At 37.5% G+C, this 25943-nt stretch overlaps 1 protein-coding gene across 2 annotated transcripts in view; it reads left to right on the top strand.

Annotated features, from left to right (window-relative positions):
• The window catches only part of MCM6 (minichromosome maintenance complex component 6), a 38900-nt gene extending 14174 nt beyond the window's left edge, over positions 1 to 24726 (top strand). For both annotated transcript variants that reach the window (XM_042948593.1, XM_042948594.1), the window contains exons 7-17: positions 393 to 543; positions 3675 to 3816; positions 8020 to 8161; positions 9528 to 9635; positions 10675 to 10830; positions 12771 to 12899; positions 14576 to 14737; positions 16408 to 16543; positions 17667 to 17822; positions 19653 to 19792; positions 24229 to 24726. In XM_042948593.1, coding sequence (XP_042804527.1) covers positions 393 to 543; positions 3675 to 3816; positions 8020 to 8161; positions 9528 to 9635; positions 10675 to 10830; positions 12771 to 12899; positions 14576 to 14737; positions 16408 to 16543; positions 17667 to 17822; positions 19653 to 19792; positions 24229 to 24345 — 1539 coding nt within the window. In that variant the 3' untranslated portion in view covers positions 24346 to 24726. The remainder of the gene's footprint in view (positions 1 to 392; positions 544 to 3674; positions 3817 to 8019; positions 8162 to 9527; positions 9636 to 10674; positions 10831 to 12770; positions 12900 to 14575; positions 14738 to 16407; positions 16544 to 17666; positions 17823 to 19652; positions 19793 to 24228) is intronic.
• Positions 24727 to 25943: the final 1217 nt, after the last annotated feature.

The raw sequence follows: 25943 nt of genomic DNA, 5'->3' as shown, positions 1-25943 counted from the left end.
ATTCTATGTCCTGAGTGGGAAAACAGTGAGAAAAAGTTTGGAAACTAGTACAGCATTGCAAGAGGGGTGAATATAATACTCTCTTACTTCATTTTCATCTTCATATCAGTGATTAACATTTTATTATGGCTTATCTTTTGAGCATTCCGATTCGTTTAGATAACAATACAAAACAGTGGTAGCTTTTTTGTTTTTAATTCATTGGACAAATGACAAACTCTTCAATATCTTGATTAACTTAGGCCTTAATAATATGGGGATTTTTTCTGCAAACCTTTATAGTCAACAGATCCTGAAGTTGACCTCCCAGGCTATTTTTTGTTTGTAGTGAAGCTCTTTCACTTTACTTTGACTGTTTCCATGCAAGTATTTTTCCTTTCTCCACCTCTCAGTTTGGAGGAAAAGAGCTCCGAGATGAGGAACAGACGGCTGAGAGCATTAAGAACCAAATGACAGTGAAGGAGTGGGAGAAAGTGTTTGAAATGAGTCAGGATAAAAATCTGTACCACAATCTCTGTACCAGCCTGTTCCCTACTATTCATGGTAAGAGTGCCTTCCATTTGTCACATAAACTTGAAATCAAGATGATGATTAAAAAGCAGCAATAACTACTGTATGTTTAACTCTACTGGAATTTAAATTTTTTTTAAAAACAGCAATGAGTGATTTCTTACAGCACATAAATCAGATCAAAAGGTTTTTTTGGTAGACTTACAAGGGATATTAAAAAGTCATCTACAAAAGGACAAATGATTCCACTTAAAATGAGGTGCCTAGAATAGGCAAGTTCATAGAGACACAAAGTAGAAAGAGGTTACCTGTTGGGGGAGGGGATTGGGGAGTTAGTGTTTCATGGATAAAGTTTCTGTTGGGGGTGATGACAAGTTCTAGAAATGGATAAGGGTGGTGGTTATAAAACATAGTGGGTGTACTTCATTCCACTGAATTACACACTTAAAAAATTATTGGAATGGTAAATTTTGTGTATGTATGTTTTAGCATGATTTTTAAAAAAGAATAAAAGGTCATTTAGGCTTCTTTTTCTGGCTTTAGGGCAGAAATGTACTTAAGTACATTCCAAAATACTAGATTAATATCCTTATTTTTGTTTGTTTAATTTTTGAGGAGATTTCATGATGTTTCTTGGTTACATGTACTATGTCTGTACCTTTGGTGGTCTCTTTGTGTTTTTTTGGCTCTTGGTTGCTAATTGCTCACCATCATTTAATTCCCTTTATATGTTGAAGGATATGACTAAATTAAAAACATTTTTGTTTTTAATGTTTATTTTTGAGAGACAGAGACACAGAGTCGAATAGGGGAGGGGCAGAGAGAGAGGGAGACAGAGAATCTGAAGTGGCTGTAGGCTCTGAGCTGCCAGCACAGAACCCGATGCAGAGGTTGAACTCATAAACCGTGAGATCATGACCGGAGCCAAAGTCGGCCGCTTAACTGACTGAGCTACCCAGGCATCCCAGGATATGACTAATTTTTAAGCTTCGTGCTTTACCCATGTTTTTTCCATCCTTTCATACTGAATTGGAGTTAGGGCAGGAACTGATAAAAGATTATGGGTATTTGTCTTAGGTATATATTTTTAACTATTTAAAAGTAACCTTTTTTTTTTTTTTTCTGTCTAAATATTTGGCCAATGATATTGAACTGATACCCTCTATGTTAATAATCCTCTATGGATTTTAGAGTGTCCTCCCTTAATTGAGTAGGTGTCAAAATTTCTATTTAGCTCCACTCCCCTCCCCCCCAGAAGTTAATCTATTTTTGCATTACAAATTACCCCAAAAGTTAGTGGCTTCAAAAAAGAAACAGTATCTCATACAGTCTATGGGTCAGTTAGGTGGTTCTGGTTGAGTGTTTCTGGCTCAGTCTTTCCTAAGGATACAGCTAAGACATCAGCTAGGGCTGTAGTCATCTGAAAACTTGACTGAAAGATCCACTTAGAAGGCCTTACCTGTTAGTGCTAGTTGTTAACTGGAAACTATAATTCCTTGCCACATGAATCTCTTCCACGGGGCTGTTTGTTCTCACCACGCAGCAGCTGGCTTCTTCCAGAGTGTGCATCGAGGGCAAAGCAGGGAGGAAGTAGGATGCTTCTCTGGGGGCGCCTGGACAGCTCAGTCAATTGAACTTCTGACTTTGGCTCAGGTCATGATCTTGTGGTTCATGAGTTCAAGCCCTGCTTCAGATTCTTTGTGTCCTTCTCTGCCTGTCTCTGTCTCTCTCTCAAAAATAAATAAACATTTAAAACAAAAAAATGCTTTTCGGGACCTAGTATCAGAAGTTGCACACCTTCACTTCACTATATGCTATTTTTTTAGAAACAAGTTATTAAGTCCAGCCACTCCTAAGGAAAGGAGAAGTAAGCTCCATTTTCAAATGAGAAGCATCAAAGAATTTGTGGACTATTTAAAAACCACAACACCTCCTAACACACTTGTTTCATAGATCATAAGTCAGAGTTTTATTTGTGGAATGGATTTTTTCTGCCTTTAAAGGGTGGTTTGTGTAAATGTGCCAGCACTTTGTTGATAGAATTCACAAAAAGTCGTAATAATTAGCACACAAAAAATGGGTCTTTTAACCCATTTTTCTGAAGCACTTTTCTGAAGATCCAGGTTTTTTACTATACATTTTCTTCTTATATTGGAGTCATAAATTGCTTGTAGAAGTGGCCATAAATCACATTCAGCATCTTATCTCATCCATAGCAGTCCAGTTAGCATGTATTTATATTCAGCACTGTTCAGTGTTGGTGATACAAAAGAAGTAAATCATGGACCATTTCCTCAAACTCTTGATAGAATAGCAAGACCTGCCATTAGAAAGATCTAGCAAGTGCAGTGACCCAGCAATTGCACTACTAGGTATTGTATTCATCCAAGGGATACAGGTGTGCTGTTTCGAAGGGACACATGCACTCCCATGTTTATAGCAGCACTATCGACAATAGCCAAAGTATGGAAAGAGCCCAAATGTCCATCGATTGATGAATGGATAAAGAAGATGTAGTGTATATGTATATACAATGGAGTATTACTCGGCAATCAAAAAGAATGAAATCTTGCCATTTGCAACTATGTGGATGGAACTGGAGGGTATTATGCTAAGTGAAATTAGAGAAAGACAAAAATCATGATTTCACTCATATGAGGACTTGAAGAGACAAAACAGATGAACATAAGGGAAGGGAAGCAAAAATAATATAAAAACAGGGAGGGGGACAAAACAGAAGAGACTCTTAAATATGGAGAACAAACAGGGTTACTGGAGGGATATGGGAGGTGGGATGGGCTAAATAGGTAAGGGGCAAGATCTAGCAAGTGCAGTGTGCTGTGGTGGACATAGTTTATGGAGAGAGTTATTTGAGAAGTACTACATCAGGAAAGACTGTGTAGGAAGTAGGACTTGCAAACAAACAAGGGCTCTTGGGATGGTGGCGGGCATAAGCATCTGTGACATCTTTGGTACAGAGACATTGGACAGGGGTTAGGTGGCTTTGAATTCATAAAGCGAGAACCAAAGTTAGAAGCCATAATATTTTTAGTTCATCTTAGGCTTTACTTGAGCTCTTTTCTGCTCTTTCAGTTGGTAAACCTGTAATTTGTTATGAAATTGTTTAATCTCATGTTGAAAAATACCTTGTGTTTTTGTTTTAGGCAACGATGAAGTAAAACGGGGTGTCCTCCTGATGCTCTTTGGTGGTGTTCCAAAGACAACAGGGGAAGGAACCTCCCTTCGAGGGGACATAAATGTTTGCATTGTTGGTGACCCAAGTACAGCTAAGAGCCAGTTTCTCAAGTAAGTGTTTGCCTATTTAGAATAGGGAAAAATTGCCTGTAATTTTAATTCTATTTAGAATTCTTTTAATTCTAAGTCTTTAGATACATGAATGTGTATTTTCACGGTTATAAATCACAGCATATGTATTTTTAATTTACTGTAAATATTTTTCCATGTTTCTTTATTTTCACAGTTGTCTTTTGTTGGTGTACTGCAACTTAGAAAATTATTTTCCTAGTTTGCTTCATTTAACAATTATGGATATTAATACCATGAACATCATGATTTATATAAATTTTTTATTTTGTTTGTTTCCTTTGCGAAAATCCCTAGACATAGGATTGTCGAGACTAAGAATACAAACATCTTTAAGGTTCTTAAATAGGACACGCTTTCCAATAGCAGTGCAACAAGGATAGACACGTTATGCTAACCGTATCAGCATGTGTACTGCTTTAGCAATTTTTGCTTATTTTTAGAAGCTATAGCAAATACTTGCTTACTTTCAAACTTTTAAGAAACTTAGAGGTCAAAATAATACCAAACCAGTTTTGAAACACCTGGTGTGTTCTTGGTGCTATATATATGTATATGCATTCTCTCATCCTGGCAGCACCCAGACAGGCATGTGATATTATCCTCTTTTTCAGGGAGGCAAACAGAAGTTCTCTGAAACTTAATAAATCACCCAACTTCTCATAGCTAACAAGTGACTTCTGAGCCATGAGTATTAGAACTTGGATGTATGTGACTGCAAAGCATGTGCTTTTCATACTGTATCAAGCTGCTTTTCCTTTATTTATTTCAGTAATTTGTTCTAGAACATAGACCATTTTTAGTTTGGGATTTTATAACTAAGTATTTTCTTCATGTGTATCAAGGACTAGGCTCTAGATTTGAAAATAATAGTCTTATCTTAAAAGGGATTCTTTTCATTTCCTCTGCTCCCATCTCCTCTCCACCACCATAAAAAGATGTGCTACAATGTTGCTGTTGGTAACAGAATTGTATTATACTTGATTATCTTAGACAGAAATAGCCTTTATATCTAGTGGGTTTTTAGTATCTTTATTGCAATATAATTTCCATATCATAAAATTTGCCCTTTTAAAGTGTACAATTCAGTGGTTTTAGTGTATTCACAGAGTTGTATGACCATTACTAGACTAAGTTTACAACATTTTCATTACCCAAAAAGAAATCTTGTATCCACTAGCAGTCAGTCTTCATTCTCCTCCCTAGGCATAGGCAATCACTAATCTGCTTTAGTGTCTCTATCTGGACATTTCCTGTAAATGGAATCATATACTGTGTGATTCATTGTGACTGGCTGCTTCTGCCTAGCATAATGTTTTCAAGGTTTAGCCATGTTGGAGCATGCCAATACTTAATTTCCTTTTATTGCCTAATGTTCTATCATATGTATGTTACCACATTTAATTATCTGTTTATCAGTTAATGGGCATTTGGATTGTTTCTACTTTGGCTTTTATAAGCCAGTGCTGCTATATGTAAGTTTTCGCCTTTTTTTATTGCAAAATATGCATCACATTGGCCATTCTTAAACATTTTTACTTGTACATTTCAGTGGCATTAAGTACATTCAAGTTGTGCAGTCATCACATCCATCTGTAGAACTCTTTCATCTCCCAAACTGAAAATCTGTTTGCATTGAACAGTAATTCCACATTTACCCCCTGTCCCAGCCCCTAGCAACCCACCATTTTTTTTTTAAGTTTGTTTATTTATTGAGAGAGAGAGAGGGCACGCGCACGTGTGTGCATGCAAGTGGGGGAGGGGCAGAGAAAAAAGGAGAGCGAGAATCCCAAACAGGCTCCTCGATGTCAGCACAAAGCCTGATGTGGGACTCAAACCCACGAACCATGAGATCATGACCTGAGCTAAAATTGAGTCAGACACTCAACCAGCTGAGCCACCCAGACACCCCATCATTCTACTTTCTGTCTCTAAATTTGATTATTCTAGGTCCCTCATATACATGGAATCATACAGTATGTGTCCTTTTGTGACTGGTTTATTTCACTGAGCATAATATTCAGGGGTCACCCATGTTGTAGAATGTCTTAGAATTTCCTTCCTTTTTAAGACTGAATAATAATAATTTATTGATGTATTTATCACCTTTTGTTGTTTCCACCTTTGGGCTATTGTGAATAATGCTGCTATGAACATTGATGTGCAACTAACTGTTCAAGTCCCTGCTTGTAATTCTTGGGGATAATGTTAGTTCTTAAAATTTAGGTCCTTGATCCATTTTGAGTTAGTTTTTGTACATAGTGTGAGACAGGGGTTCAACTTTATTCTTTTGCATGTGGATATCCAGGTATTTGAACGCCAAGACTATTCTTATCCTTATTGAAATGTTTTGGGACCCTTGTTGAAAATCAGTTGACTATAAATATGAGGGTTTATTTCTAGACTCACAATTATATTTCATAATCTCTATGTCTCTCTTTAGGCCAATACCACACTATCTTGACTACTGTAGTTTTGTAGTAAGTCCTAAAATCAGAAAGTGTGGGGTGCCTGGGTGGCTCAGTCAGTTAAGTGTCCAACCTCACCTCAGGGCATGATCTCACAGGTTTGTGAGTTCTGTGCTGTCAGCACAAAGCCTTTTTCAGATCCTCTGTTCCGCCCCCCCCCCCAACCCCTTCTTTGCCCCTCCCCTGCTCACATGCATTCTCTCTCTCTCTCTCTCAAAAATAAAAGTAAAAATAAACATTAAAAAAATAAAATCAGGAAGTATGAGGGCTGCCTGGCTGTCTCAGTCATTTGAGTTTCCAACTCTTGATTTTGACTCCGGTCATGATCTCAGAGTCATGGTATCGAGCCCCACGTTGGAGCTCCATGCTTGATGAAGAACCTGCTTGGGATTCTCCCTCTCTCCCTCTGCCCCTCTCCCTTGCTCACATGCACATGTTCTCTCTCTCTGTCTCTCTCTCTCTCTCTCTCTCTCTCTCTCAAAAATAAATAATAAAAATCAGGAAGTGTGAGTCCTCCAACTAATTGTTCTTTTTCAGATTGTTTTGGCTATTCTGGGTGCCTTGAGTTTTAGGATCAAGAATTTTAGGATCAGCTTTGTGAGTTTCTACAAAGAAGCTAGTTGTGACATTAATAGAGATTGCATTAAACTGTAGATCAATTTGAGGTAAATTATCTTTTTAACAATATTAAGTCTTCTCATCCGTAAACATCGGATGTCTTTCCATTTATTTAGGTTTTAATATTTTTGAACAGTGTTTTTTAGTTTTCATGGTATAAGCTTGTGCTTCTCTTGTTAAGTTTGTTCATAAGTATTTTATTCTTTTTGATGCTATCATAAATGGAAAACTATTTTCTTATTTTCATTTTTGGGTTGTTCACTATAAGTGTATAGAAATACAATAGACTGTTGATCTCTTATCTTTCAGCCTTGCAAGAACTCATTCTGTTTTAGTAGATTCCCTAGGATTTTGTATCTACAAGCTCATGTTATCTGCAAATAGTGATAGTTGTTCTTCCTTTTAAATCTAGGTGCCCTTTTTTCTTTCCCAGTTGCCCTGGCTAGACCTTTCAGTATAATGTTAAATAGATGTGGCAAGAGTGAACATCTGTGTCTTGTTCTAGATTTTAGAGAGAAAGCATTCACCTTTGACCAAGTATGATGTTAGCTGTGGGTTTTCAGAGATACCCTTTTTAAGTTGTGGGAAATTCTCTTCTATTTCTAGTTTGTTGAGTTTTTAAAATGAAAGGGTATTAGATTTTGTCACATGCTTTTTCTGCTTCTGTCAAGATAGTTCTTTATTCTGTTGATATGGCATGTTACTGATTTTAGGTATTAAACCAGCCTTGCATTTTTGGAATAAGTCTCACATCTAGTTTTGTCTTTTTTTGTTTCTTAAGTGCAGAGCCTTCGAATAGATCATTGTTGCCTAAATGTTTACTGTTTATTATTAAAGGCTTCCTTTAAAATGGTGTTTTTGTCATGTATGAACTTCATTTTCCAATTTGATAGGAATGGATTTAAATTGATTAAAAAGGCCAAAGGAGATAAGGTGTTCTGTTTAGTCTGTGATATATGTCTTTATGAATTGTTTATGCTAATGCCTTTCTCAAATGTTAAGAAATAATAAATTCTTGATTGACATAAACCCTGTCAGCTGACATTTCTAGAAAGGATGCTTTGTAGTATGTATTAATGAATATGATAACCTTGAACAGGCATGTGGAGGAGTTCAGCCCCAGAGCTGTCTACACCAGTGGCAAAGCATCCAGTGCTGCTGGCTTAACAGCAGCTGTTGTGAGAGATGAAGAATCTCATGAATTTGTCATTGAAGCTGGAGCTTTGATGCTGGCTGATAATGTAAGGACATTTTATACTTTTGGATATAAAGAAATCAGAATAGCCCCTACCCTATCATTAAATGCCTGTAAGTTTCTATTAAGAAAATAGCCTTTAAAAAAGCTATTTTTAGGGTGCCTGGGTGGCTCAGTCGGTTGAGGGTCCAACTCTTGATTTCAGCTCAGATCATTATCTCACAGTTTGTGGGATCAAGCCCTGCATTGGACTCTGGGCTGACAGTGTGGAGCCTGCTTGGGATTCTCTTCTCCCTTTCTCTCTCTCTGCCCCTCCCCTCACATGCATGGGCTCTCTCAAAATAAACTTTTAAAAAGCCATTTTTAGTAAATCAGTTTTATTAATCTAGAATTTCATTGATCTTTTCCTCATTAATCACTTTCTGAGCTTCTCTAGAATGTATTGCCTGCCCTGAGCATGTGTGTTTGCTGTGATTAGTAATTCCCAGCATTTTTTCCTTTCCAGACAGTGACACCTCTATGAGTATGTTTGTTGCCTTTTACATGTATTTGACATAGATCTGTTAGATCTATGAAGGCATATAAGGTGTAGATACACATTTGTAATTGCAACTTTACCCTTCATTTCCTCAGCCTAAAATCAATGCTGAGGGGACCCAGAATATTTGACCTAGAGGTTTACACAAGATTTTGGTGTTGAATAAAAATGCAATAATAAGTAACTGTAGGGGTTTTTTTGTTGTTGTTTTTTTAAGTTTATTTATTGAGAGAGAGAGAAAAAAACACGAGTTGAGGAGGGGCAGAGAGGGAGAAAAAGAATCCTAATAGTGTGGAGCCCAGTGTGGGGCTCGAGCTTAAAAAAATGGGAGATCATGACCTACGCCAAAATCAAGACTTGGACACTCAACCAACTGAGCTTCCCAGGCACCCCAGTAACTATGTTTTTAATCTTGCTCATAGTTTAAAATGGGTCAAAGTATATGATTCCTTCTAACTCTGTAATCTGTTGAACTATCCTACTCTAGCAGAGGAAATTAAGATTGCTTATTTACTGGGGCACCTGGGTGACTCATTCAGTTGAGTGTCCAACTCTTGACTTCGGGTCAGGTCATGATCCCAGGGTCAGGGGATTGAGCCCCTCTTCAGACTCTGTGCTGAGCATGGAGCCTGCTTAAGATTCTCTCTCTCTCCCTCTGCTCCTCTCCCTGCTCATGTGTATTCTTTCTCCTTCAAATAAAAAGTTTAAAAAATTTGTTTAAAAAAAGTTGCTTAATTACCTATCTTAGAGTTGTTTAGAGAATGGAAAGGTTTCTGGTAACAAACTTAAATTTATATTTGCCATTTCAAGTATATCTTGCCATTTCAAGACATCTCAAAGGCAGTTTCTTATGCTAGATTTGTTTGGTTACAAGGGTGTATGTTGTATTGATGAATTTGATAAGATGGATGTGCGGGATCAAGTTGCTATTCACGAAGCTATGGAACAGCAGACCATCTCCATCACTAAAGCAGGAGTGAAGGTATGTGTGTCCACCTCTGTTCTGCTGCATCATGCCTTAGCCTTAAATATTAGTGTAGTTCTAGAGATGTTCACTAGAATAAAATGCATTATTCAACATGAAATGCTGATTGTTGAAATGGGACACATAGCCCTGAGGATTATTAATCCAAATTATAGGTGCTTTTTTAGGGTACTTTGAACATGTTTTACTATCACAGAAAGTAGAGGAAGTACTGATGAAATTTTTAGCATTTTACTCCTCAAATTTTCCACAAAGCTTCTATTTTCTGACAGTGCATGCTTCCAGTTGTAACAAAAATAATCAAACTCAATAGATTATTTAAAAGAAAATAATAAGCATAATATTGTAACCAACATTAGAGAGAAACTAAACTTTGTAAATAAAAGTAATGCATCCAAGTAGGTAAGGAAAATTAAAGCGCTACAGTAAAATATAAATTAAAAGACGAAATCTTCCCCTGCAACTCCTATCATCAGTAAATATTCAGAGTATATATTGAAGTTAAGCTCTTTCAGGAATTTTTCATACATAAATAAGCATAATACATACAGTTTACTTCCTTGCTCATTTAACTTCATAATTTTATTTTGGCAATCTTTCTATGCCAGCATATATTAGATCCATTTTAGTGTTTTTATTACCACATGGTTTTCAAATGTTTGTTCCTCATTTTGGCTCATTAGCCTTCTATAGAGTGACATTTGGTCATTTTCAGCCTTTGATTACAAGCCATATTGTAGTAAATATCCTTGAACACACATCTTCCTGTACCTAACTGCAAGATAAATTCCTAACAAGAAATTACTGGCTTTAAAGTGTGTGTATGTCATACCACCACCTTATGTGGGAGTGCCTGTTTGCTGTATATTATCAGACTTTAATTTTGATGATTCAGTAGGTAAAAAATGATGTCTTACTTAAGGTATTTTGGTTTGCGTTCAGTTTATTATGAGTAAGATTGAGCATTTGTCCTATATTTATTAGCCATTCCAAATGTCTTTTTTAAACCTGTGACAATGATTTCTTTTGTGGTCAGGCTACTCTGAATGCCAGGACATCCATTTTGGCAGCAGCGAACCCAATCAGTGGACACTATGACAGATCAAAATCGTTGAAACAAAATATAAATTTGTCAGCTCCCATCATGTCCCGATTTGATCTCTTCTTTATACTTGTGGATGAATGTAATGAGGTAACCGTGTGAAGTGTCACTGTGGGCTTCCTTTTTATTTCCAGTTTGAGTAATTGAAGGAGACTAGGCTGCAGCATGTACTTCTGAACAGCTGGTGCATTTATTTGCACTGACTTTCATTTCTTTCAGAATGCTACAGGGTTGGGCAAAAGGTTTATTGAGCAAATCAAAATAAAGTCATTTGAATTGTTAGTTCCACTTAATTATGTTGAGGAATATGGAGTTTTGTTGTTTTCATTACTATTTTTTTTAATTATCAAGAAATAAAAAAAACTTGACAGCTAACTCCCAGCCACACTCTTTAAGATTTTTATTAGAATTTTTTGCTGGGGGCCCTGGGTGGCTCAATTGGTTAAGCGTCTAACTTGATTTTGGCTCAGGTCATGATCTCATGATTCTGAGTTCAAGCCCCACATCAGGCTCTGTGCTGAGCTTGGAGCCTGCTTGGGATTCTCTCTCCCTCTCTCTCTCTAACCTAATCCTCCCCCTTCCCTGTCTTTACCCTCACTCATAGCTGGGAGTGTCTGATTTTCTTTTTCTTTTTTTTTTAATTTAATTTTTTTTTTTAATTTACATCCAAGTTAGTTAGCATATAGTGCAACAATGATTTCAAGAGTAGATTCCTTAGTGCCCCTTACCCTTTAGCCCATTCCCCCTCCTACAACCCCTCCAGTAACCCTCAGTTTGTTCTCCATATTTATGAGTCTCTTCTGTTTGGTCCCCCTCCCTGTTTTTATATTATTTTTGTTTCCCTTCCCTTACGTTCATCTGTTTTGTCTCTTAAAGTCCTCATATGAGTGAAGTCATAGGATTTTTGTTTTTCCCTGACTGACTGATTTCACTTAGCATTATACCCTTCAGTTCCATCCACATAGTTGCAAATGGCAAGATTTCATTCTTTTTGATTGCCGAGTAAATACTCCATTGTATATATATACCACATCTTCTTTATCCATTCATCTATTGATGGACATTTGGGCTCTTGCCATATTTTGGCTATTGTTGATAATGCTGCTATAAACATGGGGGTACATGTGTCCCTTCGAAACAGCACACCTGTATCCCTTGAATAAATGCCTAGTAGTGCAATTGCTGGGTTGTAGGGTAGTTCTATTTTAGTTTTTTGAGGAACCTCCATACTGTTTTCCAGAGTGGCTGCATCAGCTTGCATTCCCAGGGAGTGTCTGATTTTCATATATTTTTGTTTGTGAATGGTTCATTAAGATAGTTTTTGAAGTTTTTTAATTGGAAATAATTTCAAGCTTACAGAAGTTTTAAGAAATAGAATTGTGCATGTAACACCCATGTACCATTTATGCACTTATTAACATTTTTTTTTTATATATCTTTGGCTTTTTTTGTGTACCGTATGAGATTAAATTCCATATTTTTAGTGTTTTTTTTTTTTCAATGTTAATAACAATCCTGTAATGATTATCTGTTCACAAGCAGCAATATAATACTGTGGCTAAGAGCATAGACTCTGAAGCTAGACTGTTCAAATCATGGCTCCATTACTTACTGTGATGTCAGACAAGGCACTTGACCTCTCTGGGTCTCAATTTACATACCTGTAAAATGGAGATAATGTTACCAATTAATAAGATTTTTGTGAGGGTTACATGAATTAATGCTTCCAGGCACACTTAGGGCAACAGTGCCTGGCATACACCGGGTACCCTAAAAACTTAATTCTGCTATTGTTATTAAAGTCAGTCAATTCCTTCAGGAATATTCTTAGAGTAGGGCAAAGGTACGCATTAAACTTCCTAGATTTGAAATGAAACTGTACCAAACTTTGCTCAGAAACTTGGTACCCGTTAATACATGTTTCAGTGGCATATTAGAGCTTGTTTTTAGCTATAAATTATTAATCCCAGGGATAATCTGAAGTGGATATCGTTGTGACTGATCAAAGTGATTTTCTTCTTTTGAATTAGGTTACAGATTATGCTATTGCCAGACGTATAGTAGACTTGCATTCAAGAATTGAGGATTCAATTGATCGTGTCTATTCCCTTGATGATATCAGGAGGTATCTTCTCTTTGCAAGACAGTTTAAACCCAAGGTAACTAACTCGTCCTTTTGTACTGGAGTACAGCATTTAATAGGGCATAATAGGGTTCTATGAAAATTAACCTATGCTTGTTTGGTTTTTTCTTTTTGAGGGTTTTGTTTTGAGAACAATGTTTCTTCAGAGAGTTAAGAAGAGGGAATTTTCTAAAAATGTTCTTTTGTTGAGTGCTAATAAAAGGATTTTGATGGGGGCAGGGGGTTCGCCTGGGTGGCTCAGTCGGTTAAGCATCCAACTCTTGATCTTGGCTCAGGTCTTGATCTGAGGTTGTGAGTTCAAGCCCTGCATTGGGCTCCACGCTGGGCATTGAGCCTACTTAGAAAGTTGGGGTGGGGGGCGGTGCGTGGATTTTTAATGGGTGAAGAATTTTGAATAACCAAATAAAGTAGGATGTACTTTTATTTCAGCCATTATTCCTAAGAATCTTTTAATGTTTTTATTTTATTTTTGAGAGAGAGAGAGAGAGACACAGGCTCTGAAGCAGGCTCCAGGCTCTGAACTGTCAGCACAGGGCCGGACATGGGGCTCAAACTCATGAACTATGAGATCATGACCTGAGCTGAAGTCGGTGCTTAACCTACTGAGCAACCCAGGTGCCCCCTTATTCCTAAGTATCTTAAAATTGTATGAGCTTAAGTCAGTAGTCTACTTGGATCTTTCTTTGAGGAAAAGTTTGGATTCCTTTAGGTCATTGTGATTAATGTGGATTAATATTTTACAGTAATTGATGTTTATTGAGTTGAATCTGTACTAGATCCAGGACATTCACTTTTAAAGTAAATTTCAAAATTTGTTTTGTTTGACATTTTCCTAAAGTAGAATACAAAAAGAAAAAAAATTGATTCTGGATGAGATTTTTACACTATTTTCTGGCTCAATTTTTGGGACTTTACCCAAAGGAATTAGTTATCTGTCACTTCACTGATTATCCATAATATTGAGATTGATTTTCACTGTCGTTAAAAAAGCTTAATGAGGCATTTAAAACCAAGGGTTATTGGATACATATGTGTAAAGAGGCTTTTGTTCTCTAGACTGTGTACTCATCCCTCTGTGACCTTGGCATGCTTCTTTAATAGGCTGAGTTCCTTACTCTGAAAAACTGAGTATTCTTTTAGTATTCTTACTTTGTTGTTATTATTCAACAAATTTAAAAGACATTACATCCTTTTCCACTGCTTCAGCTTGCTATGTATCTTAGAAATGGCATTTGCGGGGCACCTGGGTGGCTCAGTTAAGCATCCGACTTCAACTAAGGTCATGATCTTGCGGTTTATGGATTTGAGCCCCATGTCGAGCTCTGTGCTGACAGCTCAGAGCCTAGAGCCTGCTTTGGATTCTGTGTCTCCCTCTCTCTGCCCCTCCCCTGCTCACACTCTGTCTGTCTGTCTCTCTCTCTCTCAAAAATAAACATTAAAAAAAATAAGAAGAAAAATGGCATTTGCTTAAATACTAACCCTGTTCTCTTCCTCTTCATAAAATTAGCATATGAAATTCACAGGTGTCCTTAGTTTCTTTTGAAAGGTATTTCAGTATTAATTGTCATTGACTTCAAAGTTTTGACCCTCTCACTTCCCCAAAGTGTCTCTACCTGGAAGGCTCTTAAACTTACATTTAATGCCACTCCCATCAAGTAGAAAAGCCCTGACTTCAGTGATGTTCTGAAACAGATTTCTAAAGAGTCAGAGGACTTCATTGTGGAACAATATAAACGTCTCCGCCAGAGGGATGGGTCTGGAGTAATCAAGTCTTCGTGGAGGATTACAGTGCGACAACTTGAGAGCATGATCCGTCTCTCTGAAGCAATGGCTCGAATGCACTGCTGTGATGAGGTATCAAAGTCACTTTAACATAATGGGAGGAAAGAGAAATTGATTTATTGGTTTATAAGCATGTTTTTATCTTTGATATACTGTTGAGTGCTCATAAGATACACAGTGCTGGGATTTCTCCCTTGAAGAAGGTTGCTGTGAAGTATTTATTGAATTCAGTTTGATTAATATAATGAAATAATCATCTCCCAGGTTATGGAGTACATATAGAGGTGAGTTACCATTAATAGGTAGGTGATCCTCCTGAAGTATTGTCAGAAAGTCAGTAGTAGCCTAAAGCTACATCATCTCATCAAAAGAAGGGTGAGTACAATGCAGTGTTATTTTGAGAGACACCACATTCACATAACTTTTATTAAGTACATTGCTATAACTGTTCTATTTTATTATTGTTAAGCTCTTACTGTACCTAATTTATAAATTAAACTTTATCAGACATATGTATGAATAAGAAAAACAGTATATGTAAGATTAAGTACTATCTATGGTTTATGCATCCACTGGGGTCTTGGAACATAATCCCTGAGAATAAGGGGGATGCTGTGTACCACATTTTGTTTATCCATTGATCCATCAGTGGGCATTTGGGTTGCTTCCACCTCTTGGCTGTTGTGATTAATGCTGTGGTGAACATGGGTATTCTCTGTGTTTTGAATATTAATCCCTTATCAAATTTATAATGTGCAGATAAGTTCTCCCATTCTGTAGATTGCCTTTTTTACTCTGTTGATTGTTTCACTTGATGCTCAGAAGTTTTTGAATGGGATATCATTTCATTTGTCAGTTTACCCCTTTGTTGCCTGTGCTTTTGACACTATTATCAAATCCAGTGTCCTGAGGCTTTTTTCCTGTGTTTTCTTACATAATGTTTTATAGTTTTAGGTCTTCAAACTATTTTGAGTTAATTTTGTATGTGATGTCAGGCAGGGGTCTAACTTCATTCTTTATCATAAAAGATATCCAGTTTGCCCAGTAACATTTGTTGAAGAGACTATCCATTCCCCAAGGTGTGGGCTTGGCACCTTTGTCAAAGATTATTTGATCACAGAAGTGAGGGTTTAATGATAACCTTAAAGATATAAGGATTACTTTGTATAAATGCAGTCCTAGAATATGTTCCCCCTTGTGTCTGTTTTTTTCATACAGAATTAAAACTATAAAATATCATCTGAGTTTTATGTAATACTAGTTTTTCCATTTTTGTGCTGTGTAATATTCTGTTAATAAATCACAATGACTCACCCATTCTTCTGTTAATGGGCATTTGGATAGTTTCCAGTTTGGGTTCTTATGATACATGTCTTTTGGTCTGTATGGCATATATGTGTGTGTGCATTTCTGTTCACTAGAAGTAGAATTGTTGGGTCAGAGGTTATACGTGTGTTCAGATCAGTAAAGACTGCCAAAATGGTTTTCCTTTAGTGGTTGTATCAATTTATATTCCCACCAGCAATGAATGAAAGTTGTTCTACATTATTTCCAATACCATATATTGTTGGTCCTTTTAAGCCATTCTGGTGAACTTACGGTGTTATCACGTATTTTATGTGTGTGTGAGAGAGGGAGAGTGTGAGAAAAGTTAAAATGCCACTATGATTTGGTAAGGAGAGAATCTGTTTGGTATATCAAGAAGACTGACTTTCTGATTTACTTCATCTTGATTGGTTTAGGTCCAGCCTAAACATGTGAAGGAAGCTTTCAGGTTACTGAATAAGTCAATCATCCGTGTAGAAACACCTGATGTCAACCTAGATCAAGAAGAAGAGGCCCAGATGGAGGTAGATGAGGGCCCAGATGGCATCAATGGTGAGATACTTGTTCATTTACTGTTCTGGAGTTACGAACTAAAATGTTCTCTGAGATATTATGATAAAAGTGCACTTGTTGATGGTTTTGAAGTCTGTATAGCAAAAGGGAAAAAATGGATATTGAATTGTACTAACTGTTTACAAGGTAAAATACAATTAAATAATTCATATAGAATATCTATGTGTGAAAGATTGGAAGAAAATACACCAAAATGGTGACAGTGAACTTAATTTCCTGGCCTGATTTATTGTTATTTTGCTTTTGAAGTAAAAACATGTTCTTGACTACATTAAAACAGATAAATACTGGGGCGTCAGTTAAGCATCCGACTCTTGATTTTGGCTCAGGTTATGATCTCATGGTTTGTGAGTTTGAGCCCCACATCAGACTCTGTGCTGACAGTGCAGAGACTGCTTGGGATTCTTTCTCTCTCCCTGTCTCTGTTCCTCCATTTGTGCTCTCGCTCTCTCTCTCAAAATAAATAAACTTTAAAAAAACCAAAAAACAGACAAATAACAGATTTTCACATTTTGTGTATAATATTGCAAATGAACTTAAAAAAAATTTTTTTTAATGTTTATTTAGTTTTGAGAGAGAGAGCGCGCAAGTTGGGGAAGGACACAGAGAGAGGGAGACACAAAATCCGAAATAGGCTCCAGGCTCTGAGCTGTCCGCACAGAGCCTGGCACAGGGCTCAAACTCATGGACCACGAGCTCATGACCTGAGCTGTAGTCAGACGCTTAACCAACTGAGCCAGCCAGTGCCCCCCCAACCCTGTTTGTTTGGGTTTTTTTTTCAATGTTTATTTTTGAGTGAGAGAGTGCAAGTAGGGGAAAGACAGAGAGAGAGGGAGACACCGAATCTGAAGCAGCAAATGAACTTTTAGATCAGGGAATCTTCATAACTGCCATCCTTCCCATTCCTTCCAAATTAGTTTCTGTTTTCACTATTAGCATTTACAAATTTGTTTCTAATTTATTTGTAAAATGACTAAATAGTGTAACTATATGCTTGTGTAGAAGTTAGTATTAAAATAGAAGTAGTATACTTATATAAACATTTGATGGAGGAGTGTTGGAGGCACAAAAACAAGATTCAGATGGTTGATATTTCACTTAGGTCATGTTGACAGCCCTGCTCCTGTGAATGGAATCAATGGCCACAGTGAAGACATAAACCAAGATTTTGTTCCTAAAGCCTCCTTAAGGCTGGGCTTCTCTGAGTACTGCCGAATCTCTAACCTTATTGTGCTTCACCTCAGAAAGATGGAGGAAGGTAAGGCTTTACCTAGTATGGCCACATGCTTAGTCATTCATATAAGTTGTATTTGTATAAGCCACTTCTAACTGATAAAGACTGTTTTGTCGGAAGAGATCATAAGTTGTTATAGAGGCTCACTTTGGCAAAGAAAATGTATCAGTATATCTGACAGTCTGGACCTTTCACCCACAAGTTCATTGTCAGACAAAGATCATTTTTTAATGTCCTTCACCTATTTTAATATTTTTGAGAATCAGAAGTTAGGATCTGATAATATATAAAGAAGCACTTAAATGTTTTTACAGATGCAAAATCACTGTTCCTGACAATGGCTTTACTTCAAATGGATGACTCTAGGTTATTTATTTTTGTAGGCAAGTAATTGAACTGAAAAGACCATATTGGCACAGGTACATTCTATACCTAAAAATGAAGTAAAATCCTCATTTCTCTGTATATAAAGTGTGATATCTGGACACTAGTATCCTGCCTATCTTAATTAACTGCTTTACTATGCTATTCCACCATGCCTGTAGTTGGCATAGAAAATGATGAAATCAAGGTGTTGAACTTAAACTTTAGTTTGCTGGTTAGCACTCAGATAATTCTTATTTAAAAGTCCAAAAATGCTGGCTTCTGGACACTCTCATCACAGTGTCCTGTCTGTGGAAGGAAGAGAACAGTGAGGTTGTCTTAGCTTACTAAAGATTTGAATCCTGTAGTTTTTGCCCCTTGGGAGTTGTAGACCAGTGGGGGGGAGGAGAGAAGGCAGTAAAGAGGCCAGTATGACAAACAGGTTTTAGCCCTCCCACCCTCTTCTCACATAAAAACTTTTGGGAGCTCACATGTTCTTGTGTTCACATTGTATTTCATTTGTCTTTTTCTCATGTAGTCAAATTTTAAACATGGCAAACCATTGATGGAGCAAAGATAATGGTTAGCGCCCAGGCACTGTATGCATTCCACAGATAAATTCTGCTAGATCTTCTTTTCCTTAGAAAAAAAATACTGTTCACCTAGTAGTAATGAATTCTCAGTCTTCAGGTGGACAGCTGTTCTCTAGTCCAGCACAGAGAATACAACTTTAAGCCAAGAAGGTCACTTACCGAGAACATTTAGACCAACCACTGAAGTTTCAGTACACCCATAATAAAACTTTTCAAAGCCATTGTCAGTAAAGCTAGAATTTTCCTATTTTTCATTTTTCATTTTATTAACAGTAGCTAGAACCAAGACTAAGAGTTTTCTCTTATTAATACTTTGCTTCTGTGTTAGTTACGCTATTATCCAGGTTCCATCTTTTCTTGTGAATTTGGACTTCTGCTTTGGACTTTGACAAAGTAGATAATCATTCAGTATAGATAGACCTTGCTGAAATAAGTTGATAATTTTTTATTTTGAGTAATGCCCTTGGATTTCACTTCTTGGTTCAGCTGTGTAAAATCTTCCTTATTCCAAAGAGGAAAAGTTATGTTTAAGAAGTTTTGCTTGCTGTTGCTAATTTATGCTGTCAATTACTATTGGCAAACATTCTCATAGAAGGTGAAGGAAACAGCTTCATACTTTGAAATATTAATAGCTTCAAGAAACTTGTTTCTTATAATCTCTATTTTATTAGATTTTTTTCCTCAGGATAAAGTGAGGCATACTTTAATACAAGTAATATGACAGGTTATTTCAGGCTTACACTGGAACATTGCAAACCTTATTTTAGCAGGTATTCTTTCTGACAGGTTGATGGTTATCTAATCTGTACATTATCTTGTGTATGCAAACCCCAAGGATTGGCAATACAATTTGCTAGAAGGCAAATTTAATCCTTTTGAAATGTATTTTTTGTTGCAGAAGAGGATGAGTCTGCATTAAAGAGGAGTGAGCTTGTTAACTGGTATTTGAAGGAAATCGAATCAGAAATAGATTCTGAAGAGGAACTTATAAATAAAAAGAGAATTATAGAGAAAGTCATCCATCGACTCACCCACTATGTACGTACATAGCTACTCTTGCTTATTAATGAGGGAGGGAGTCCATGCTTCATACCTGCAGGTTCATAGATGTTCATTTATTTTGAATCATTGGGATCTAGTTAAAATTATGAGTTGTGGGGTGCCAGGGTGGCTTAGTTGGTTAAGTGCCTGACTTAGGCTCAGGTCATGATACTGCAGTTCGTGGGTTCGAGCCCTGCGTAGGGCTCTGTGCTGACAGCTCAGAGCCTGGAGCCTGCTTCAGATTCTGTGTCTCCCTTTCTCTCTGGCCCTCCCCTGCTCATGGTCTGTCTCTCTCTCTCTCAAAAATAAAAAAAACATCGAAAGGAAAAAAAGAATTATGAGTTGTAAAAAAGAGAGAATTTACAGCAGTTAATTGACTTACTTCCTCTGCTGGAATCAGCAGAACCTAAGTTAAATCTGGGAAGGTAGGGTTAGGGTCTTACTATCAGACTATTTTAATCTTTGTTTTCCACTCCACTCCCTTTACCATAAACCTGCAAGCATTCTGACCTCTATTGCCTGTTTTCTATATTTCATCTTCCCCACATACTCACCTCCCCCATCACCCAGCTTACAGTCTATGGTCTGTCCCAATGATCACTATTTTCTCACACTTTATAATTTCTCTGTTCTACTTGATTGGCAAAACCCCAGCCTTGGTTAAATCTAAATCTTTTTACTGTGCCATATCCAAGCAGTTAAAAGTATCTGGAGAAAGGCATACAATCATGTGCCATGTCCTACTTTAAATTCATGCCACTAATCTCAAGTGGACTCTTCTTTTTTCTTTTCTTTTCCTTTTTTTTTACCATATACGCAGAGTTTTATTCAGGGTAACTTAATGACAAGGGGAGTCACGTGGACGATGATCCAGGTGCTAAGCAGATACCCTTTGTAAAGTCCAGAACTTAATCCACAGATTTTATAAAGCAAGGAGGTGCAGGGATATGCAGAGGTCACTGTGATGAGGTCAAAGGGTTTAACATTTAACACACTCGTTGCCCCATCTGTGTGCCACATGAGAGGGAGGGGAAGAAACTATGTTACCTCTACTAGTTATCTAGCCATTATAGGAAAGATAAGAACAAGCTTTACTGCATTCTGGGCAGGGCATACATAAACCTCCAAGGGGCCTGGAACATACAGCCCTGAGGGAGGCCATTTTGAGGAAATGAATAAGATGGAGGTTTCATTTGAGTAACTCAATTTAATCCAATGGTTCTCAATTTTAGCATGCACCAGAATCATCTGAAAAACTTACTAAAACGCAGATCACTGGAACCACTCCCAGAATTTGTAATTTAGTAGGTCTGGGATAGAGACCAAAAATTTATTTTGTTTTATTTTGTTTTGTTTATTTATTTACACCAAATTAGTTAGCATATCATACAACAATGATTTCAGGAGTAGATTCCTTAACGCTCCTTACCCATTTAGCCCATCCCCCACTCCCACAACCCCTCCAGTAACCCTGTTTGTTCTCCATATTTGTGAGTCATTTTGTCCCCCTCCCTGTTTTTATATTATTTTTGTTTCCCTTCCCTTACGTTCATCTGTTGTAAATGACAAGATTTCATTCTTTTCGATCGCCGAGTAATACTCCATTGTATGTATATACATCTTCTTTATCCCTTCATCCATCAATGGACGTTTGGGCTGTTTCCATACTTTGGCTATTGTTGATAGTGCTGCTATAAACATGGGGGTGCATGTGTCCCTTCGAAACAGCACACCTGTATCCCGTGGACAAATACCTAGTAGTGCATTTGCTGGGTCAGAGGGTAGTTCTATTTTTAGTTTTTTGAGGAACCTCCATACTGTTTTCCAGAGTGGCTGCACCAGCTTGCATTCCCATCAAGTGGATTCTTCTTTACTGATCCTACCTACCTCACAGTGGCACTACCCAGTGCTATGACTTCTTCCAGTCTCTAACAGGATCATTACAGGCATGCCTCCTCCCTACTCACATCAGTTGGTCATTCTCTATATTTGGCCTATTGGTCTGTCACTGTTGATTGCTCCTTCTGAGTCACCATATTTTCCTGGGTCTTCTCCTATCTCTTTGGTTATTTCCTCTTAGTCTCTTTTCCTGAGTCTTGTCACTTTTTAAATGGAGTGCTGTACTCAATCCTCAGACCTCTTTTGTATTTACATTGATTACCTAAGTGATCTCATTTGGTTCTATGAATTTAAATCCATCCACTGATGTCTCCCAGATTCAGCTGTCACCTCTCCTCTAAACTCCAGATGTCGGTAACCAGCTGCCTACTTGTGAACTATAGGCATCTCATGCTTAATGTGTGCAAAACAGTTCTTTCCTCCACCCCCTCCACAGTGTTCCCATTTATTCAGTTGTAAGCCAAACACGTTAGAATCATCCATGATGCCAGTTTTCCCTCATAGCCACTCCTTTAAGCAGCAAATCCTGTGAGCCCTGCCTTCAGTGTATATATTCTGTGTTCTATTCTCACCGCCTTCACATTTACTCAAGCTACTATGCCTGAACTTTCACAGGAGCCTCCTAACTGTCCCCCTTTGTACTAGCTCTCTGTCCAGCAGCCAGACAGATCTTTTAACAAATCAAAACGTTTTCATGCCCTACCTTCCAGTTCTTCCTTCCAGTCTCCATAACATGGCCTGCAGAACCTCTACAACCAAACCCCTCCTTAGGTGTATACCTCTTCACCTTCTTGCATAGGACTCTTCATGTTGCTACTCAGTGATACTGGCCTTGTCACTATTCCAGAGACACACCAAACATGAGGACCTTCGCACTTGTCCTTTGTCTCTTTACCTAGGTTCCCTCTTTCATTCTGGTGTCTGCTCAAATGTTACCTTCTCAAAGAGGTGGTTCTTGCCTAACCTATCAAAATAAGAGCCTCCTGGAGCACCTGGGTGGCTCAGTCAGTTAAGTATCCGACTTCAGCTCAGGTCATGATCTCACAGTTCGTGGGTTTGAGCTTCACGTCAGGCTCTGCACTATCAGCACTTCAGATCTTCTTTCTCCCTCTCTCTCCCTCCTGTCCCCCTCCACCCCTTCTAAAATAAATAAACATTTAAAAAATAATAATAAGAGCCTCCTTCTTGCTATCACTCCCTAACCCTGTTTTGTGTTACTTCATAGTGCTTATCATTGCCTGGCACTAGGTTTTCAGTTTGACTTACTAGAATGCAAGCACCAGGAGGCCAGGGACTTTGTTTTATTGATCATTCTACCTCCAAGACCTGTAGTGGTGCCTGGCACATAGATCAAATATTTGATGAGTGATTGAATTTTTATGTTTAAGTGGCAGATTCAATTGCCCTGTAGCTCACTTTACAGTGTTCACTCTATAAATATTATGAGTGTCACATTATCAGGATTGTATCATCTGAAAAACCCTTTACTTGTGTGAGTAGATGAGTGTATGATTAGGTGGTATAATATCTATGAAAATCTGAATTGGGGTGGTAAACATTCAGTTGTCTTTCTAGTGCTGGGCAGTGTGTTTGCACCAGGCCAGCCCTTCCCTTCCTAATGCCTTCTGGGATCAGTGTAAGATAAATTGACCCACACCACAAGTCTACTTTGGGACATTTGGTAAAATTAGCTGATCTAAACTGGAGCTACCTTTTTAAGTTTGACACCACCTGAGCTAGCTAGCTCATTTACAAAAGACTAGAGAAATTACACTGTGCTGATCAAGTGTTCTTCCTGTAAGGGCTTGTTAGTACATAAAGTGAGATCTTAAAAGTGTCCAGTCCCTCTTGATGGCAGTAGTGCTCATACTATAGGACATTTCTACCTTCTTAAGATCGAACACTATTTCCTGAGTTCTATATGGGCTTGGCTAGGAGTTCCTCTCATTTGTGGGTATTTTAGATCAACTTACAGGTACATTTAAGCTATGTGGCATGTTCTACTTTTTTTTATTAGCTCAGAGTGAAAATTTTTCCATGTTAATTATCTTTAGATTATACCTCTAACTGAATTATGAACGGGTGGTATATGAAAGAGTTAGTGGCTAGTAACTAAAAATTTATACTAAATGAAATTAGAACACTTATCAGAGTGATAAACAGAATGATAACCATATTTATCAGGATTTTACACAATTGCATAACCTTAAAATTCATGTATTTTGTCTTTTTTGAAATCATATTTACAAGATGTAGTATGCCAGGAAACCTTACTAAAATCACAACATTGAGCTTGCCTATGTATTTTGTAATTTTTCAAAAGAGATTTATGTTATAAAAGATCTGTATCCTAATGGGAAAGGGGTGTAGCAAAACTTGGTAAAGATTTTAAGGTATAGTCCTTTCTCTGAGAGGTTATGAAGGAGAAATGGAAGAAAATGCTAGTTGCTAATACTCAGAAGGGTCAAATTATGTGGATGGGGCATTTTTACACTACTGCTGGAGACCTCAGGACAAATCTTTGTGTTTCACAGGATCATGTTCTGATTGAGCTCACCCAAGCTGGACTGAAAGGCTCTACAGAAGGAAGTGAGAGCTATGAAGAGGATCCCTACTTAGTAGTTAACCCTAATTACTTGCTTGAAGATTAAGATATTGAAAGTAACCAGAAAAACTGGCCCCTACCTTCCGGCCTAGAGTCTGGATGTAGCTCTACTAGCAAGAGACATGTTTCTGGGAACAAGGCTTCAGGAAGATTTATTTTGAGGAATAAGAACCTAGTTGGTGGTCCTGTATGTCACGTTCCTGTAATAAGCTTTTATATTAACACAAGCTTTAGCACATTGTTTAGCGTGCTTGTCTAAATGAAGTTGGAACCCAATGATGTGTGCTTTCTGTAACTGAGGCCTTGTTTTCATGTATAGAAAAAGGTCTGTTATTTTTATGGTATATAGTATCTTACTGGAGAGGTAACTTTTTACAATTGCCAACTACTGCTTTTTCTTTGTCAAAATAAAATAATGTGTTCTGCAGTTGTCCATTTTTATTTCCACCCTACTCTAATTATTGCTTTCATCTGCATTTGACCCTTGAACAACATGGAGGTTGGTGGCACCAGTTCCCCCATGCAGTCAAAAATCTGTGTATAACTTTTGGCTTCCGCAAAACTTAACCACTAACATTGCCTACTGTTGACTGGAAGCCTTACTGATAATATACAGTTGATTAACACATATTTTGTATGTTATATGTATTATATATTGTATTCTTAATACCTTTTTCTTAACTTTTTCAGTATTTCTAGACTACAAGATTTGTCTACAAGTTTTTTGAAATTTCTTGCAGATGTCTGGAAATTTTTCCAATATATTTATTGGAAAAATCCATGTATAAATGTACCCACACAGTTCAAACTTGATTTATGGGGGCGCAGCTATGCTTAACATGAGTCTTGTTCCCAGTTTGCTTACTATGGGGCAGGTGGGTGGAAGTGTGTGGCATTATAAGCCTCTAGGACTAGGTTCCTATGAGGAGTCCTTATTAGAATTCATATAAAGGCTAAGGGGCTTTGGAAATTACCTTCCAAGATTAATTCCAATTCTGTTTTGTTTTTTAAGATAGTACAATAAACTTTCTAAACGTCTTCATCATCAGTATGTTCATGATGTAGCAGTTTCTGCTGTACCTTTTAACAACAGCTGGGCATTTGGGGGCCTTTAGGGTCAGGGAATGTTTGTATTTTGTATGTGAGTTCATTAATAATAACTTCACTGTCCAATGGCTTGAAAACAACAGGGTGAAGAGGACTGGAAATGAATAAAGAAGTGCACAGTTATCACTTCTCGGCCTTTTGGCTAAGATCAAGTGAAGAAGTTGCATAATTAGCAGATGCAGACTGTAAATTCCTCTGTCAAAAGTATGTTTCTAATTAATGAGGGTAGGTGAAGCTATTGGGAAGAGGAAACCTCAGGGTACAGGATCTCAAACTCCCTGTTGAGGCAGTTAGGAGATGCTAGTGTAAGGCACAAATAGGACATTCAGTAATAGGTGAAAGGAAGAATATTCTAGTGAAAACCCAGGAGACAGCAAGCCCCTCTGCACTGACTCCCAACATGATAAAATGGGATGGAGAGGACCTGAAAGAAATAGCCTGACAGGAATTTGAACTTTAATTTTATCAATATTTACCCAAAGGGAAATTCGAAGCCTAGGAAAGAGGAGTTCTTTTTTGGTTAATCTCTCCTCTTCC

Source organism: Panthera leo, chromosome C1 (genome assembly GCF_018350215.1).
Source record: "Panthera leo isolate Ple1 chromosome C1, P.leo_Ple1_pat1.1, whole genome shotgun sequence".
In the NCBI taxonomy this organism is placed as follows: domain Eukaryota; kingdom Metazoa; phylum Chordata; class Mammalia; order Carnivora; family Felidae; genus Panthera; species Panthera leo.
The sequence above is the reverse complement of the archived record's forward strand: the minus strand, read 5'-3'. Positions and strand labels throughout refer to the sequence as shown.